We start from the raw sequence: 19,017 nt of genomic DNA on the forward strand, positions 1-19,017 counted from the left end.
GGTGGATGGATGGAGAGATATATAGAAGGTCTGTGTCCGACTCACAAACACACAACGCTGTGTCATGAGTTACTCAGACGCAGGAACGGAGATCTTGAGATGCTGGCGCTGAATGAGGGAGCGTCCTCCTCTGATTATTGGTAATGGATTGTACATTATTGTGAGCCGGATCCTTAACGAGCATGAGCCAATTAGCTGAAGTGTCTCTGGGAATTACAGGCTGTGTGGGTTTTGCTGAGAGAAAGATGGAGGTTTCTGGAAACGGCTAATAGAGTCTGCTATTATGTTTCAGTCTTGCTTTTGTGATCTCAAGTTATCTGGACAAAACAGTTTTACTATATATAGTTCCTGGCACACGCCAAGCTTTTCTTGCTAAAGCTTCAAGCTCAAAAGCTTGTGAACCGCTGGGTTATGCAGGGTTCATTATTATTATTATATCATATTTTAACAACATTCCTGCCTTTATGAAGTTCGACACACACACACACACACAGTGTTCAGCGGCCTGACGTCGTTCTCACTGTAACCTGCAGAAGTCCATCACACACACACATGTGATGTGCTTGATCCAGGCTGGTAATAAGCGAGGTGTGTGTTTCCTCATGTGGAGACTCGGCCGTCAGTCATTAATGGCGTAAACGCTTCACACACTGACGCGAGTCGAGCTCGAGCGGCCGGTCCGGACTCGCCTCTCCTCAGGAATGTAAACAGAGCAGAGATCATGAGTTACTGTGATGATCTTCAGGACACGCTGATGAAAACATGATCCGGTGAACCCGATAGATTGGTTTCGTTTCAGGGCACAAACTTTAGTGACACAAAAAATGAATTACAAGAAAAATGTCTTAATAAAATTGCATTTTCCTAATTTTGACTTTTCTCAAAATATTATAGAGTTTAATTTTTTACTTTAAGATTAAGATTTTTTTACTTTATTCTTCAAATATTATGAGTTTAATCAAATTAAGATTTAATTAAATGGCTTTTTTCAACAGTAAACTTATTTTTATCTTACATTTTTAATTACATTATTTTGTCTTTTCTCAAAAAATTTACTTTATCTTAGATTTTTTTGAAACTTTATTCTCATAATTTTTACTTTTTTCTCAAAACATTTTGAATTTAATCTCATATTGCTACAATTATTTTTGTATCTTTTTTGTGTAATTTTGACTTTCTTAAAATATTATAACTACACTCACACACTCGCTCACTTTTTTTTTTTTTTTTTTTTACTTTATTCTTGTAATTTATTTTTAATATTAGGACTTTATTCTCATGGCACTGGAGTGTCCGGAAGCTTCAGTGGAGTCTGTTCGATTCATTAGTTCAGATCAGGCCTTCTCCTGGATGTGCGAAAGACTCGCCTGTCCCAGAAGCACCTGGTGGGGGACGGGATCCTGTGTGTGTGTGTGTGTGTGTGTGTGTGTGTGTGTGTGATATCTGGGTTTCTTCGCTCATGGGAAGTCAGTGGGATCATGACAGGAATCTCTCAGAGCTCCATCAGTTTCCCATGTATGGCGATGAGCGTCTGTGTGCTGTGATCCGTTACCCAGAATGCCTCTGTGCGATTACACACACACAGACACACACCGTGGATCTCGATTCTCTCGGCGTCTGATGTGTAGGAGGATCTCCAGACTGAAATAGATCAGTTTCACTCCTAGAAACGGGAGCCAGGCATAATTTTATCCTGATTTACTCAGTGTTTTTACTTACAGCGCTTTACCCAGAATGCCTCTCAGCGTGAGTGGAGGTCATGTGACGTTGCAGGTGAAGCTCAGCTTGGCTTTTTTTGCTGATGTAGTGAGTTGTGTAGAGTTTAGCCTGTAATTCTACACACCTGTCACTCATCTCACACTCGTTGTGTGTTTTTGTAAACATGTTTTGTTGATTTGATGTTTTTATTAAATACAAGAACTGAACCGTGTCCACCAGCATGTCGAGAGTGTACTGAAGTATTTTCTATTTTTGTCTCTCTCTCTGTAACGTGTGTGTGTGTGTGTGTGTGTGTGTGTGGGGCATGTAGAATAAGTAGGTCTGTGTGTGTGAAACCGGGACGAGCTCCACTTCCCTCCGTCTGCTCTGATTCTGACTAACGCCTGTGAGATCCTCCTGTTCAGATGCACACCTTCCAGTGCTTTCACCACACACACACACACACACACACACACACACACACACACGTGCACGTGCATACACATTACTAGGGCTGTAGTCAACCAAAGAAATCCTTAGTCGACCAAAGTCTTGTCTTGCACAACGATTAGTCGACTAAAAATAAAAAAATAAAAAAAATAAAAAAAAACACGTGATGTTTTGATTGAACATTTTTTAAACATTTGTCATTGAGCATTTACAAAACAACAATGAAAAAACATTACAAATAAATAAAACTATAATAATAAACAATTCTTTCAAAATTAACTGATTTTATAACTGCTATCTGCCACATAATGAAAAATCCCAACAAAAGCTCTCGTTTATACAGGCTTTATATTCTTCTTTACTTTCAAAGCTATAACTTTCGTCATGATGATCAAGGCGTTTTAAAACAACACACAAAAAAACCCAAATAGCCTAAAAAACAATCCTATTAATAGGCTTTAGGACCGCGTATAGGTTTATTTTCGTTTTGTTGCATTATTTAGGCTATTTTCAAATGCGTCAAGTGTACAAATAAAAACGAAAACATATTAAGAAAACACAATCTATTAAGTCAGCATGATTTAGCCGCTAAAAGGCTGCTCACGTCTTTTGCGCGCTCAAGTTCGATTTCAAATGTAGGCGCGCGACTTGCGACTGACTCATAAAATGCGCGCAGTAACAAAAATAGCCTAAATTAAAGCATTTTAAAGTTGGGGACAAAACATAGGCTAATTATATTTAGAATACAGCAATAAATAACTGCTTATAAAGGAATAAATATCAAGGAGTAAATCATTGAAAAATTCTTTCTATTGGTAAAAAAAAATAAAAAAAAATGCAACTGGTCGGCCAATAAGAATGTCAGTCGACCAAGGCGGCATCGACCGATTAGTCGACTAAACGACTAAAGTTGACATTACACACACACGTACACGGATACACACACGTACGCTCGCTCACTCACTCACAGACACACACACACACACACGTACACACACACAAGGCATGAGGCAATATGTAAAGCGCTTTGGTGGTCATGGGTCTGTTGAAAGCTCTATATAAATGCAGTCCATTTTCCATTAGCGTCTTGTGTGTTCGGGATAAAGTGCCTGGATGTGGTTGTGCGGATGCTGTTGTGTTAGTGCTCAACTATTGGTTGTGTGTGTGTGTGATACTGGTGTGTTAGAGCTCCATTAACGACCGCAGGATCATTAGAGGAGGACGAGGGTCTTAAGAGCTGCATGAAGATGATGTGGTCGCAGTAATCTGGTGTGTGTGTGTGTGTGTGTGAGAGAGATACTGGTGTGTTAGAGCTCCATTAATGACCACAGGTTCATTAGAGAAGGGCGAGGGTCTTGCTGTAGATTCCCGCCGCCACCGACTTGAGCTTTCAAAGTGGCCGGAAGTCATTCGTTTACAATGGACGCTTCTCTCGGCTGCAGGGGGCGCCAGATCCATCGCCGTCGCGCCTGGAGCGTCAATCAGAAAGTTGAAAGAAGCACAATTTTATGGTAATGAGCTTTGACACGGTTCAGCGGCAAAACACCAGCAACCAATCAGAATATAGACATCTTTCGCACCAAACAAAATTTTTTTTTTTGCCTGGTCAAGATGAGCATAACTAGCGATTTCCTCTTCATGACTGGATTCTGTGATTCGTCTGGCATTGTTGATGACATAGAGCCCTAGTAATGTCTTCGCATGCATACGCCACAGTCCTGCGGCTTTACCACGCCCCTTTTACTTCCATTCAGCATCTCAATGTAAGCTCTCTCTCTCTCTCTCTCTCTCTCTCTCTCCTTCATTGTCTATTGCAGGAAAACTATAATTATATCTCTATCAGGCTCATGCTGCAAATGTGACGGACTGTGAAATGTTTTCCATGTTTGTCCCGCTCGACTGCAAACAGGAAGTGTGTGTCGTAGATAAGAGAACCGGGAAGATCTGTGTATCCGAGGAGAGAGAGAGAGAGAGACTTTTTGTGGGATTGTGAGGAATTCAACAACTCTAATTCTGTTTCCAGTTAGACTTTACAATAGATGCACATTTGCAGAAACCCTTCAACCAATAGTTATTCCCAACTACGTGTTTTTTATTGTCTGAAACTTAAAATAAGTTGCTACGGGTCTAAATTGCATTATTGAGAGCGAGAGAGAGAGTTTTATTATTTTACATTCAGAAATCATGTTTCAGAAACACACACTGTAAACATGCATTTTAGACTAGTTTCCCTCACTCCACAACAAAGTTTATTAAACGCCAAGCCTAAAATAACTTGTGTAATGTAATTTATTTAATTTATTATAATATTTTAATTTATGTAATTTGTTCTTTAAAATCTATGTAATTTATTCTTTAAATAAATTAGTTTAGGCTCAGCAGTTATAATTAATGTCACTATAATTTATTTTATACTTGAATTATTAATTTCTGTTCTGTTCTCGGTACCGTTACATTTAAAACAATGTGTTGATGTGTAGTCTTATTAGCAGTATTTTACATTATTTCTGAATGTAATTATATAATAGTAAAAACACATCTGTGACTTCTCTGTTTTGTTTCTTTCTCAGCAATGCAATTTATAGAATAAAACATTTTAAAAGATAATTGGGACTTTTTTCATGACTCGTTCATGTAAATGATTCAGTATCTGAAGAGTCGCTTGGACTGATTCAAAACAATGACTCGTTCATGTAAATGATTCAGTAACGGAAGAGCCGAACGGACTGATTCAAAACAATGCCTCATGACTCGGTGAGTCATTTATCGGTCGGTTCTTTTAACGAGTCGTTTTCTCTCGACTTGAACTGGACTGTTGTGCGTTTGTGTGTTTATGGTGTGTGTGTGTGTGTGTGTGTGTGATTCCTTCTCTGTAAGAATTGGTTGTTGAACAAAAGATGTGATCTGACGGAAGGTTCTGCGCAGGAAGTCCATCTCCTCGCTTTGTGATGTTTCCTGTTTATTCTTGGCTTGGAGACGCGGTGTGTGTGTTATTCTGGAGCTCTTCACATGTGATGGTGTAGAACAGTGTGATTTTAGTCAGATGTAGGTTTTGACCGGTAAATACAGCCAGTCTTGGTTCGTCCACTCGTCTCAGTGTTTATGGCGCTCTTGTGAACCGTTTTCAGTTCTGATGGAGGTCAAAGGTCAGCTAGGGGTGAAAGTTCATAAGGTCACAAAACAATGCTCTATTTTCAGACGGTCCTCGAGTCGTTTCTGTTTCCTGCACATTACAGCTTATCTTCCTTTTACACCCTCACAGAAGTACTGAGACTGTACTGGTAAAACTGTGGTGTGTATATGTATATGAATATGTATGTGTGTGTGTGTGTGTATAATATGTATTATTAATAATAACGCATATTTTTTTCAAAAATAATTATCTGTTTTATTATTGTTGTATTAAGTAATACTACTACTACTAGTAATGATAATTATATATATATATATATATATATATATATATATATATATATATACACATACATACATACATACATATACAATTTATATATTGTTTTTATTTATTTGTGTATATATACACAAACACTTTTTTATATAATAATAATAATAATAATAATAATAATTATATATATATATATATATATATATATATATATTAAGTATATTACATTTGAATAAAAAATGGTTTCACATATTTCTTCATTTGTTTTATTTATTAGTTTTGATGATTATTTAATATTCTGAAAAATGGGCGTGTCCAAACCTTTAACCAGTAGTGCGCCTGTGCAGGGATGGATCATGATTATGGATTATTAATATTTTAATATTCTGTACTTTCAAACTACAAATTGGCTTCAAATATCTCACCAGTATCTATCAACATCTAAAAAGCTTCTGACCTCCAAATCATAAAAAAATTATAATAATTTAAATCATAAACAAAAATAAGGAGAAAATTCCATGAATAGTTGTTTTGCAAAAATGTTAAAAGCTTTCAATCAAATATATATAAAAATTTTTACAAAAAAATAAAAAGCTGGATATTGTTGGTAGCTTCTGTAGCTTCTCTTGCTTCGGTCCTTTTTTTTCTTTGCAACTGCAAAAAATAATCATATTATTCCACAATATTCAACACAATTTTCCTGAAAAGTAGTCAGTAAAGTTGACTGGGCCGTGCGTTAATCCATCTTTGAGTTTTTATGAGACTTTGACTTTGTAAAGCGTTCATGGATATTCTGTGTTTGTGCCTGTTTCTTCTCTCTGTTCTCAGAACAGTTTCTGGTGTTGTTGTTTCTCTATCAGATGCAGTTCTGAGAATGATTCACTCACTTATCATTTCTGACAGCCGTGTCTCATGTGTTTTCCCAGAATGCACCAGCAGAGAAACGCTCCTTTATAGCGTCTCAGCAAGAGATTTTCCGGCTCTATTTCCATGAACTATTATTTCAGTGTAATGCGACGGTCATGTGATCAGAATGAACTTTTACATTTCCGTTCTTCTGTTTTGTCAGGGATCCTGATAAATATGAGCAAATATGAACTCAACTGAGCTTCGTTTAGTGTGTTATCTGACATCGGTTTCAGTGTGAGATCAGATCGTGTCTGATATCCACATCTGATGGTGTTTGTGATCCTGACTCAGCTGTCTACATAACTACATTAATAAACCAAAAATGGGAATTGGGATTTGTATTAAATATAACACTAATGAAAATATTGATAAATTCAGATTAAACCACGAATGATAAATGCAACATCGTCTGATTAACGGAGCACATAGATCATCTGTAATTTGCATGTATGCTAATGAACCCGGGCGTTTAAATCTTAAGGCCACTTGTTTTCTCTGGTTGTTTCAGTGTCTGTGAGAATATGTTATGATATTTATGATATTTATGAGGAACTTCACAGCTTTTGTGAACGCCTGTAATCCAGTGAACAGTCAATATAGTTTGCGTGACTATCGTCTGGCCCTCTTTATTTGCTCGGTGTGTTTGAGTAGATGCGCCGGCACACGCGTCGTGTGTGTGTGTGTGCTTCTCTAGAAGGAAGAATGCACTAGGGTTGGGTAGACAATATCTAGCCTATATTAATCAATGTTTGTTGAACTGATATTGATTCTGAAATCCTAATCGATCGTTCAGTCTGTGCTGTTTAATAACTAAACGGTATTTGTAGCGCCTGCCGTCCAATAATCACAGTAATAATATTTGATACTTTTGATATGAAACAAAGTCTCAGCTTTCAAATCCTGTCAGTTTCATCAATTCAGTCAGTAAGTGTGTGTGTGTGTGTGTGTGACAGAAGAACCGATCATCTCTTCCTCTTTACTACTAGTTATAGCAGCAAATAATCATCAGTGAAGATCAGAAGGAATGATGAAGATACAGAACGACTTTATCAAGCAATCAGATCTTAATAACAGTATAGCAGATACTTGTATAAAATGCATATCAATATCTGCCAATAATATTCTAATAATGTCACTTTTGTGAAAAAAAAAAATCCTGATCATAAGTAGTGGTGCACGATATATCGGCCGCCGATATAATATCGGCCGATTTGGTCAATTTTTTACACATCGGTATCGTTCCGATGTCAAAATAGGGCCGATGTGAACAGGCCGATGATCATTCCCTGTATTTGACGTGCGTGGGGGCGGGGATGTTTGTTTTTGCACGCGTATTAAAAGCGCAAGTGCGTTTAAACATCAAGCGCACGAAGACTGGAACTGGTGAGCTGTTTTCTGCCAGCCTTCCTAATGCGTATTTTTGTCCCGTCAAAGCCATATTTGACCGGTAAGTGATGTAGATGAGTGACTGGTGCGCTTGTTTAACTGAGGGAACGAGAGTCAATTAAAGCACCGGTCACGCGCGCCGCCTTCAAAATGTCTTTCGCTTGTTTAACGGAGGGAACAAGAGAGAGTGAAAGCACCGGTCACGCGCGCCGTCTTCAAAATGTCTTGCTCTCTCTCCCCCTCACGCATGTTTATGAATTGAGTTGACTGAATATCTTTGAGAATACACGATGGTAAAAGGTCGGAAGACCGAAGTTTTTTTCTTCTGAACTACTGGTTGTGAATTGTGAAACCACACTTTCAATAAACCAAAAAAAAAATCTATCGTGTTGATGAAATGTTTTCTGTGTCGACTGTCGAGACCATAGACTGTAAAAATAGGTCGAGACAAATCTCGTGCGATGTTCTAAACTGCCTGGATAATCACACAACGTGTGCCGTGGTTCCGTTAATGACACGTCCGATTCGCGAACTAATGACTCCTTTGAACCGATTCACTTTAATGAATGGTTAAAACAACTGATCTGTCCAACACTGAGCTCAAGATACATAAATCGGAAACACTTTACAATAAGGTTCCATTTATTAAAGTGTACATTAAATGTACACTTTAATAAATGGAAGCTTCTTGTAAAGTGTAAGGTTAATAGATTAATAGAATGTTAACAAATTTTGTTAACATTCTATTAATATTAGTTTCTGTGGATATACTCCATGACAAAACTACCCCAGTCATTCTAGAATGATTCATTCTTTCCAAATAGAGCAATTCAAGTAATCTGGTGAAATTGTTTTTATATCACAATATATATCGCAGAAAAATAAAATATCACAATGTCATTTTTTACCAATATCGTGCAGCCCTAATCCTCGCTATGTGTTTTCTATACAGGGATATCGACATCGGTAAATATCGGTATCGGCCATAACAGCAATGTTAATATCGGTTATCGGTATCGGCCACAAATTTTCACATCGGTGCATCACTAATCATAAGTGTTCATTGAGTTGATTGAGTCGATTTTCTATGTTTAAAGATGTTTCCACTTTCAACACCAAATACAGGCAAATCCAGTTACGATAGCCGACAGGAGGTGATGTCGTCGTCTAACACAGCAGAGAGTAGAATGAGGTTTCTTTACAAAAGATAAATGAAGAAATTCGCTTTACTTTAATTATTCAGTAAAACGATGTTATTGCGAAACAGCTCGTTCTAAGATGAAACAAACATAACGGTTCATTAAGTAAGGTCTTCATACACCACTGAACACACAGTTATGCACATGATATTGCATTTCTGTCAACAGATCCTCCTAAATATTACACACTGCACCTTTAAAGTAAACCCAGTAGAATGGCACACGCACACACACATTTGCTTGTGTGTCAGACCACAGTGACTTGGTTTGCAGTGTTTGTGAACGAAAGCATGTTGTGAGGTGTTTAATGCAAAGCAGTGTGATCAGACATGCTGAAGATGATTTATACGCTGACCATCTGTGTGTGTGTGTGTGTGTGTGGCTCATGTCGAGTCGTGCTGTCAAAAGTCCATACTGAAAAATATACTACAAATGTAAAGATTACAGCTTCTCAGAACAATAAATAATAAACGCATTAAACTTAATCCCTGCATGCACTGCGAGGAAAGGCAATGTGGGTTAGTTACGCTTTTTCACATTTGTGTAATTTGCTACATTTTTGTGGACCAATTACAGATTATGGATTACAGGTTGTAGATTATAGATTACATATAGATTACTGATTACATATAGTTTACAGATAATATTCAGATTACATATTACAGAATACAGATTATATTTTACATATTACAGATTACATATAGATTACAATTACATTTAATAGATTACAGATTACATATTACAGATTACATTAGATTACAATTATAGATTACAGATTATAATCATGTACATGTAAACACTATAAATATCGTTATGTTTATAGTTACTATATGTATATATATATATATATTAGATATTAATTTAGTCATCTTCACCCCACAACAGATCCTTTAAATTTATTCAAAATGAACAATACAAGTATAAAATAAACAAACAAATTACTTTTGGCATTCGTCATAAACAGCATTTTTAAGATTTTTTTGTGAATATGAACATTTTTCCATGTACAATGTTTAAAATAATGCATGTTTTTTAGTGTCTATATAGTCAAATTTAGTAACATGAGACGTGATTTGACTCCAGCTTAACGACTGAACCCAAACATGTCACGGTGTTTACCCGATCCGCGGCTCTCTGAGGATCATGCGTGTCTTTCTCAGGGTTTCTCTCTGCTGAAGTCTGGCTGTGGGTTTACGACTGTAATATTCCCACGGTAAACAGCGAGTGACTGTAGCGTAGCGGCGTCTGACGGGATAAGGGCAAGTGGAAATTAAAGAGCAGAAGGGAATATTTCCCGGATCTGGAAGTCTTGTGTTCTCCACCTGTTATCCTGTTATCCGCTGTTGTTCTGCTGTGTTTAGCGCTTCGCTCCACTGTCCTTTTACAGGCATTCCCAAAATACATCCCAGAAATACATCTGGCTAAATCTGAATCCCTGAGGGAGTGTAAACTAGGCCGGATCTGGTGGAGATCCGCACGGGTTCCTCACGGACACACGCTGGTATTTATATCAGGCCTCCCTCTCTAATTAACTGCTAATTAACTTTTGATAAGCTGAGGGATGCTGTATTTAGGTTGAGCTCAGTCCTACTTTAGCAGGTTCAGCTGGTCCGCTCTGAGGTCTGGTCCACACTAACACGCTTTCGTTTGAAACGCATCTTTTCTCTCCCGACACTGAGACCTGATTTGATGTCACTATGATGCAAAATGAACTTTTAAACTTCACTTTTAAAACCCCTAACTTTTAAAAAATGTGAATGCGGAAAAAGGTGGGGTCCGTCTAGTGCGTTTACATTGAAACTGATGGAAAAGTAGTGCAGTGGAATGAAAAAATAAGGTGTTGCCAGAGATTCCGAGGCCCCACCCCCTTCTGAAAAAGGGGCGGGGAGGAGCAGCTCATTTGCATTTAAAGAAACAGACATGAAAACAGTGGCACCCAATAAATGGGCATTTAATAATAAATCTTCTGAGGTTATTTTGAACTGAAACCTCACGACACATTTTAGGGACACTTGTATTAGGTATATTTTGTAAGAAGGGGCATTTTAGGTTTTTCATTTTTTTTTCTTCTCAAAATGAATCTCATATGGCTATTGACTTCATTTTAGTAATCTTAGTTTTGATTTTATTCTTGTAACTTTTTTCCATGAGAAGAGTTAGACTCCATCTCATATTGCAACAATCTTAGTTTATACTTGTAATGCACAGCTTTAGTCTCTCAATTTTGACTTTATTTTCGTAATCTTTATTTAGAATTTTGTGTAATTTAGATTTTTTTTTATTTTAAAAAATTCCCAAAAGCATGGTTAGCCAACTTTGGTCTCCAGATCCGTTGAATTGTGCTGGAAAAGGCAGAACTTTGTGAAACACAATCAAATCATGAATGAATCGTTCAGGAGTAGTTCAAATGATCTGGTCAGAGCGAGTCTTCAGTTAATGATTCACTGAATTCACAAGTGACTCATAAAGAGCTGAGAACGGGAGTTCCTTGAAGTGTTGTTCAAATGATATAAAACTAGCATGTTTGCAAAGTGTTCGTCTTAAAATGTTTTTTCTGTCTGTTTTTATTTTAGATTTTTATATTTGTTTATTTACAATAGAGTCATTATTCAGATCAGTTTAGTTCAGTGTTGATTCATTACAAGTTCAGTTCTTAAAAATGTAATGTTCTCCGTAGGGTCGGGCCAGGGTTATGGGATAGATTTAATGTTTGTGCAGTACAAAAGTCATTATGTCTATGAGAGTCCTCATAGAACACTAACTCAATGTGTGTGTGTGTGCGTGTGTGTGTGTGTGTGTGTGTGACTACAGGACAAATTTAGAGTCCAGTGTATTCCCCTCTGTATCTGTCAGGGTTCAGTGTGTGTGTGTGTGTCCTTATATAGGCTTATGTTAGTGGGTAGAGGGTAGTGTGTGTGTGTGTGTGTGTGTGTGTGTGTGTGTGTGTGTGTGAGAGAGAGAGAGAGTGTGTGTGTGTGTGTGAGAGAGAGAGAGAGAGAGAGAGAGAGAGAGAGAGAGTATTGAGTGTGTGTGTGAGAGCATCAGTGAGTGAATGTGGAGTTTGAGCTCCACACACACAAACACACACACACACACACACACACACACACACACACACACACTAACACACCTGTATGTATCAGACTGACGGTAATGTTTATTGTAGTGTAGCGTTGTGCGCTCTCTCGTGTGCAGTGTGTGTCGGTGATTGGTTTCGAGATGCTGTTATATTATAATAATAGTGTTATAAAGACTTTCCTCAACACTGGTGCTGCATCCCTGACTGAACGTGTGTTTCCTCTTCCAGCCGGAGAACCTGCAGAAGCTGTGGCTGCGCGAGTTCTGCCAGGTAAGACCCTCCGCCGGGATCTGTGTGATATAAAATACATAAAAGAATATTTGGAGTTCATTATGCAGGATTGGTGTTGTTTTAGGGTTGTGTACCGATGTTAGGGCTGGAACAGATCGCAGTTGATCGTGATCCGCGCGGTTTACACGCGTAATACGCTGATAAAAATAAAATATCGCAATGCCATTTTTTACCAATATCGTGCAGCCCTAGTTCACGCGTATAACAAGACGCAAATTTGACGTGCTGTTCACGTCTGGTGTGAACGCGGCATTAAAGGAGTGATTGTGACTCTGCAAAAAAGTACTTCGGCCGGGCCTTAAAGGAGTAGTTCACTTTTGAAAAAACTTTTGCTGATAATTTACTCGCCCCCATCATGTCATCCAAGATGTCCATGTCTTTCTTTCTTCAGTCGAAAAGAAATTAAGGTTTTTGATGAAAACATTCCAGGATTTTTCTCCATATAATGGACTTCAATGGGAACCAAACGGTCCGAGGTCCAAAAGACAGTTAATAACAGTTTCAGATGCAGCTTCAAATGTCTTTAAACGACACCAGACGATGAATAAGGGTCTTATCATGGGAAACGATCGCTTATTTCAAAACTTACTCCAAAAATGTAACTTTTCTAAGGACAAATGCTAGCCTTGCTCTATTCTGTGAGGCGCGTTTGTAACGTCACGTAATCCGTAATTACGTTCAAAAGGTCACGGGCGACGTAGCCGGAAGTACTCCTGGTTCCCATTGAAGTCCATTATAAGGAGAAAAATCTTGGAATGTTTTCATCAAAAACCTTAACTTCTTTTCGACTGAGAAAAGAAAGACATGGACATCTTGGATGACATGGGGGCGAGTAATTTATCAGCAAAAGTTTTTTCAAAAGTGAACTAATCCTTTAATGTCTGATGTCGGGTTACACTTGAAGCAAATCATCTACACAGTTATCTAGATATCCTATATAATGAACGACAATTTATTTGTAATAATAATAATTTTGGCATAAGGTTTATTAGCGTTAGGCTATAGCCTGAAAGGTCTGATTTAGCCTTTAACACATTATTTGATTTTAATGTTTTTTTTATTAAATTTTTTGTGGTAGACTAAAGACTAATGGCAGTCTGAGCAACATGACATCATGACTTTTGTGTAAACATGCACGCCAATTTCCGCGTGTATGTCTACGCCATTAACGTCGGAGTGATTCCGCGTGTCTGTACACGCCGTCAAATGTCCGCGCGAAACAAAGCAAAATGGAGATCTAAATCTGGGGAGCGATCTTTTTTTTTTTCTAGGATGGTAAGGGAACAGTCATAAATGCCATTAACCCCAGTGACGGGTAGGTTTAGGGACGGGGTTGAGGTAAGTCATATATTTATAAGTCAACGGCGTTCATAAACACACTGAAAAGCGATTATGCGTCTTGATAGCACGCCAAAAATGGAAATACGAATTGGCGTGTCATACACACACTACTTCATGAGATCAGTCTGGTCTGTTGATCTTTGAAAAGAAATCTGTTTGGTTCAGGTCAACAAATAAACTGCATAAACTGCTTTTATCTAGATTTACATCCTGCTGTCTCGGGGGTCATGGTGTCTCGTACACACAGATTCAGCGGCTGCTGCACCACACGATGATAACTTTACTTAACAAAAAGTAATATACACGCTTAGATTACAAAATCAGTTTGCCGTGTGTGTGTGTGTTGGAAAAAAAAATCATATAAAATTGAATAAAACGTGTCTGTGGTAAACATGGGCAAAATAGATATTTTAATATCTTCTATTAATTTTTCTCTCTCTCTGTGTCTCACACACAGACGGTTCAGGCTCACAGGCCTCAGTTTGTGGCGGTTCACTGTCAGGAGGTCGGCGGGAAGAACTACGAAGCCTCCATGACACACGTGGACAGTTTCATCAAGTGAGTCCTCGAGTGAATCCATCAGGATCTGTCACTCATCCGGTTCCTGATCAAACACTTGCCTTTCCATATGGTGCCATTATTAAAGGCTGTCAGAGCCAATATTTACACACACACACCTGTGCACTTGTACAGCACTTGCACATATAACGAAATTTAGTCTCTCATTCCAAAAGTGTAAATATAAACTAATGTAAACAAATGAGACTGAATGTAAATTTGTGGCAAATAATATATGCAAGCAAATACTGTTACCTGATATTTAAATGCCAATACAGACAGAAATTTCTAAGAAAAATAATAACACATTTTATGTTAACATTTAAATCTATTTAAAATATGATATGATATTTAAATGTAAAATTATTTTTTTATTACATTTGTGCATTGGCATTTTAATGTAATGCATCTGTATGCATTGGCATTTTAATATCAGGTAACAATATTTGGAATAGATTTAAAGTTCATAGTTATAGAATGCAATTTTGTCTCATTAAAAAAGTACACACACACAAACCCATTCCAAAAATATAAATATAAACTAATGTAAACAAATGGTACAGAATGTAAATATAAACAGTGCAAAAAATAAATAAGTACAACCTGTGTGCAAACATCGCCACCTTGAGGAATAAATTTGAATTGCAGTCATCAGAGATTCAGTTATTGTTATGCAGAAAAAATATACTTGCACTATTACATACTTCCAGTCATTAGCGACCCTATGAACATTTTTCACACATACACACTCACTTTTTACAGTCATATAATGGTTTGGATCTTGCTCATCTGCCCATAACGCTGCAGCTTCCCTGTGATATATGCGTGACTGTAGATGCTCCAGAAGCTCATGTTGTGTGTTTGTGTGTTTGTTGTCGTCAGAGAGCTTCTGTCCAGCGACGCCATGAAGGACTACAACCGTGCACGAGTTTACCTCGACAAGAACTACAAATCCCAGGAGCAGTTCACAGTGAGTCTGTTCATGTGTCTGAACACCAGGGGGCGCCACCGCTCTGTATCTGTGATCATGTGCTCAGGACTCACAGTCGATGCCTTGTCCAAACACACACACTTGCGTTCTTGGCCACTTGAGAGCGTAGGTACGTGACAAAGTAAGTGTGCAAGACGAGAGGTCGAGGAAAACATTCAACTGTAATGTAAATTAGTTAGATATAAATAAATTGGTTGTACAAACATAGTGTTGCACATTTTATTGGTGCAAAGATGAGTATGTTGGGTGTAGGCCTGTGTTTATCACTTAATTAGAGGCACCACAATTTTAAACTAGTGTCTTCATCACACATGAAATAGCGTGTGTGTGTGTGTGTGTGTTTGGAGAAGGCATGGATATGAGATCTGGAAGGTTTGCTTGTGTTGTAAAGCTGGTGTTGGACCTAATCGACTGTGTTCAGATCAAACCTGCTCGTGCATCCCTCTATTACCTTTGTAGTAAAGTCGCCTCCATGTGTTCTGTGTTTATGAATGAGCCACATCGGGATAATATCAGTTATGGACTCAACTTGTAGTCTCATAAAAGGTCATTTCCTTCTTATCTTCTGTGGGTAAATCCATTTGATTGTAGTTTAAATGAGAAATATTGCAGTGCTTTGGTCAACAAATAACAAGTTTAATAGCATTGCGTTACATCAAGGGTCAAATAAAACTTAAATAACGCATTAAAGTTAAAGCTTACGCTGTACAGGTCTGATATAAAGAGTGTTTTTGATCAGGCGGAGGAAAAAAGAGAGTTTTAGGGAAGTTGAGCGATTGGTCCTCAGAGTCAGGAAGTGTTCCTGCTACGGCCACTAGAGGGAAGCAAAAGCCCAGGAATCACCCAGAGTTCAGCAGGAGGAAGTGAAACTTGTGGCGGGTTGTTTGCTGATGCTCAGTGTTGGGTCCGTTACCCTAAACAAGTGATTATTAACTACTGAATACGTCTTTAACTATAATTACTCTCTCTAACAAGTGTTGCATTACTTATTACTTTCTCATCTACCACGATCAGCGAACAATAAAAAAAACCTTTCTAAATGAACCTTATAAAATTGCATATATTATTCATTAAATGAAGAAGTAAATGAAACTCAATTGACTAGATCAGTTATTCTAGATGATCATATTTTGGCCGGTTGTTTGCTGATGTTCAGTGTTTAAGCAATTAATATCTATCTTTAACAGTGGAACTAATACTGTACTAATTACTCTAAAAAACATAACATTAATAATAATACATTTATTTTGTATAGCACCTTTAAAATTGCATTCTCAAAGTGCTTTACAACACACGCAAGCACAACTATATAAATTAAAAAAAAAGATATAACTAAAAAATAAACAACAAAGTAAGTCGATTAAAAGCAATCCTGAAATAAAGTTTTAAGACTTGATTTAAATACAATGCAATACAAGGACAGGCATGAAAAATCTCTTTTAATTCTTAAAAAAAAACAATGTAAAGTTGCATGTATTATTCTTGAACTGATCAAAGTATTTAAAGGGAGATGGTTAATTAATAAACACAATTTTATGTTAAATCAACTATTGTTTTATGTAGAATTGTTCTATATTCTAATGCAATTTAAATATTTAATGCATTTCACTCTAATTAAATTACAGAAAAATTCACTTCCAATTATCATTAATGTTATATGATGCTGAGTAGATCATTCATTTCAAATATGATACATTCACATCACATCAAATATGAATATATGGATAATATTATAAAATCTAAAACATACATTTATTGCAGATGTTGAGCATCTTCTGTTTTCCACATCTAAACATTCTTAACTCAAGATACATTTACTGGAGAAGAAGCAGAATTACTGAAGATATTACGTTTTCTGAGATTAACACAATAAAACAAATATTTGCAACATATTCTTGTTTTCTCTTTGATTTGAGAGTATTTTTCTGACTCAGCTATTTGTCCACATTTCAAGCACAGACTCGCTTCATGTTGCATCGGTTTCTCATAAAACAAGATTTATCTAATGTCTGTTTCTCCAGTAAAGGCCTCTTGATGTAAGAACGTTTCTATGTTAGTGCTGGAAAACGAGACCGAAACGCTGAGGAAGAGGAGGATTGTCTGCAAAAGATGCACATAAACTAATGCTAAGTGACGTGTTATGACAGTCTTTGTGTTTGAGTGGAGTTGAATGTGATCGAGTTTACGGTGGTTCAGACAGTCAATAAATCTGCGCTCAGACAGACACGTGCCATTTAACCGGACACACACGCTTGCGTTTGTTTTGCTCGGGTAACTGTTTGTTGTCTGCTCGAGATGTCAATTTTCAGATAATGTGAGTTGAGAGACACAGACAGTGTGTGTCCTGTCCTGAGAGAGAGAACGGCTCTTGCAATATGAAAGATATGTTTGTGCAATATACTCTGTGTGTGTGTGTGTAATATATGTATATGTTATATGTATTATGTAAATGTATGCATATATACACACTCTAAACAAACTGAGTTAAAAACAACCCAATGGCTGGGTCATGTAGGGCAGAATACATGTTTGGTTCATTTTACCTTGCAAAATGGGTTGTTTATTTAACCCAGCATAATGGGTTGATTTAACTATAGCTTTACTATTAATGTTTACTACAGAACCAGCTTTTTATTTTTTTTTACTTCATACATTAATTAATGTCTACGTATTAAACCCTCTAAACTTTTTTAAAATACTCTATACAACCAATGGTTTGCATGATAATTCCTTTAATTTTTTTTAATCATATTTTAATACATATTGCAAAATATTTAAGTTCATTTAACAAATATAAGAAGTAAAAAATAAACCTTTATGTAATTGAGTGTAATGTCCCAGTCTCTGTTGTGCTGTTTCCACTGTAACACACTGGATCCGGCGCCGGCGCTCGTGTCGTGTTCAGCGGAGGAACTGATCACTTCAGACTCGGAGCCCAATGTGCTGTGACGGCCCATGAACAATCAGTGTACAGTTCTGATCACAAATTTGAACTTTCTAAGCATTTATATCTTGTATCTTTTTTAAAATAAAATCATAATATTATGTAAGGCACCAGGCGTTTCCGTCATGCAAAAAAACTTGTAGGCGATTCACTTCGTGCCCCTGCCTGAAGAGATCACAAAAAAGCCTGCAATAAATAACCCAACCCTTGGGTTACATCACGTCCGACCTCAGATCTGGTTAACAGACAAGAAAGAACAAGAAAACTACCCAAACACTGGGTTGTTGCGTCTGATTCAGGATCTGGGTTACACAAAAACTACCCAAACACTGGGTTGTTACGTCTGACCCAGGATCTGGGTTACACAAAAACTACCCAAACACTGGGTTGTCACGTCTGACCCAGGATCTGGGCAACACAAAAACTACCCAAACACTGGGTTGTCACAGAATCTGGGTTGCACAAAAACTACCCAAACACTGGGTTGTCACGTCTGACCCAGGATCTGGGCAACACAAAAACTACCCAAACACTGGGTTGTTGTGTCTGACCCAGAATCTGGGCAACACAAAAACTACCCAAACACTGGGTTGTCACATCTGACCAGATGCTGAGTAACACAAAAACTATCTGGGTTACACAAAAACTACCCAAACACTGGGTTGTTACGTCTGACCCAGGATCTGGGTTACACAAATACTACCCAAACTCTGGGTTTGCACATCTGACCCAGGATCTGGGTTACACAAAAACTACCCAAACACT

General features: G+C 37.5%; 1 protein-coding gene across 1 annotated transcript in view; it reads left to right on the forward strand.

Annotated features, from left to right (window-relative positions):
• inpp5a (inositol polyphosphate-5-phosphatase A) overlaps positions 1-19,017 on the forward strand; it is a 99,414-nt gene that overhangs the window by 7,493 nt on the left and 72,904 nt on the right. Inside the window, exons 2-4 of the mRNA XM_039648862.2 lie at positions 12,356-12,397; positions 14,217-14,317; positions 15,200-15,287. Coding sequence (XP_039504796.1) covers positions 12,356-12,397; positions 14,217-14,317; positions 15,200-15,287 — 231 coding nt within the window. The remainder of the gene's footprint in view (positions 1-12,355; positions 12,398-14,216; positions 14,318-15,199; positions 15,288-19,017) is intronic.

Source organism: Pimephales promelas, chromosome 11, assembly GCF_988280905.1.
Source record: "Pimephales promelas chromosome 11, fPimPro1.hap1.1, whole genome shotgun sequence".
Classification (NCBI taxonomy): Eukaryota; Metazoa; Chordata; class Actinopteri; order Cypriniformes; family Leuciscidae; genus Pimephales; species Pimephales promelas.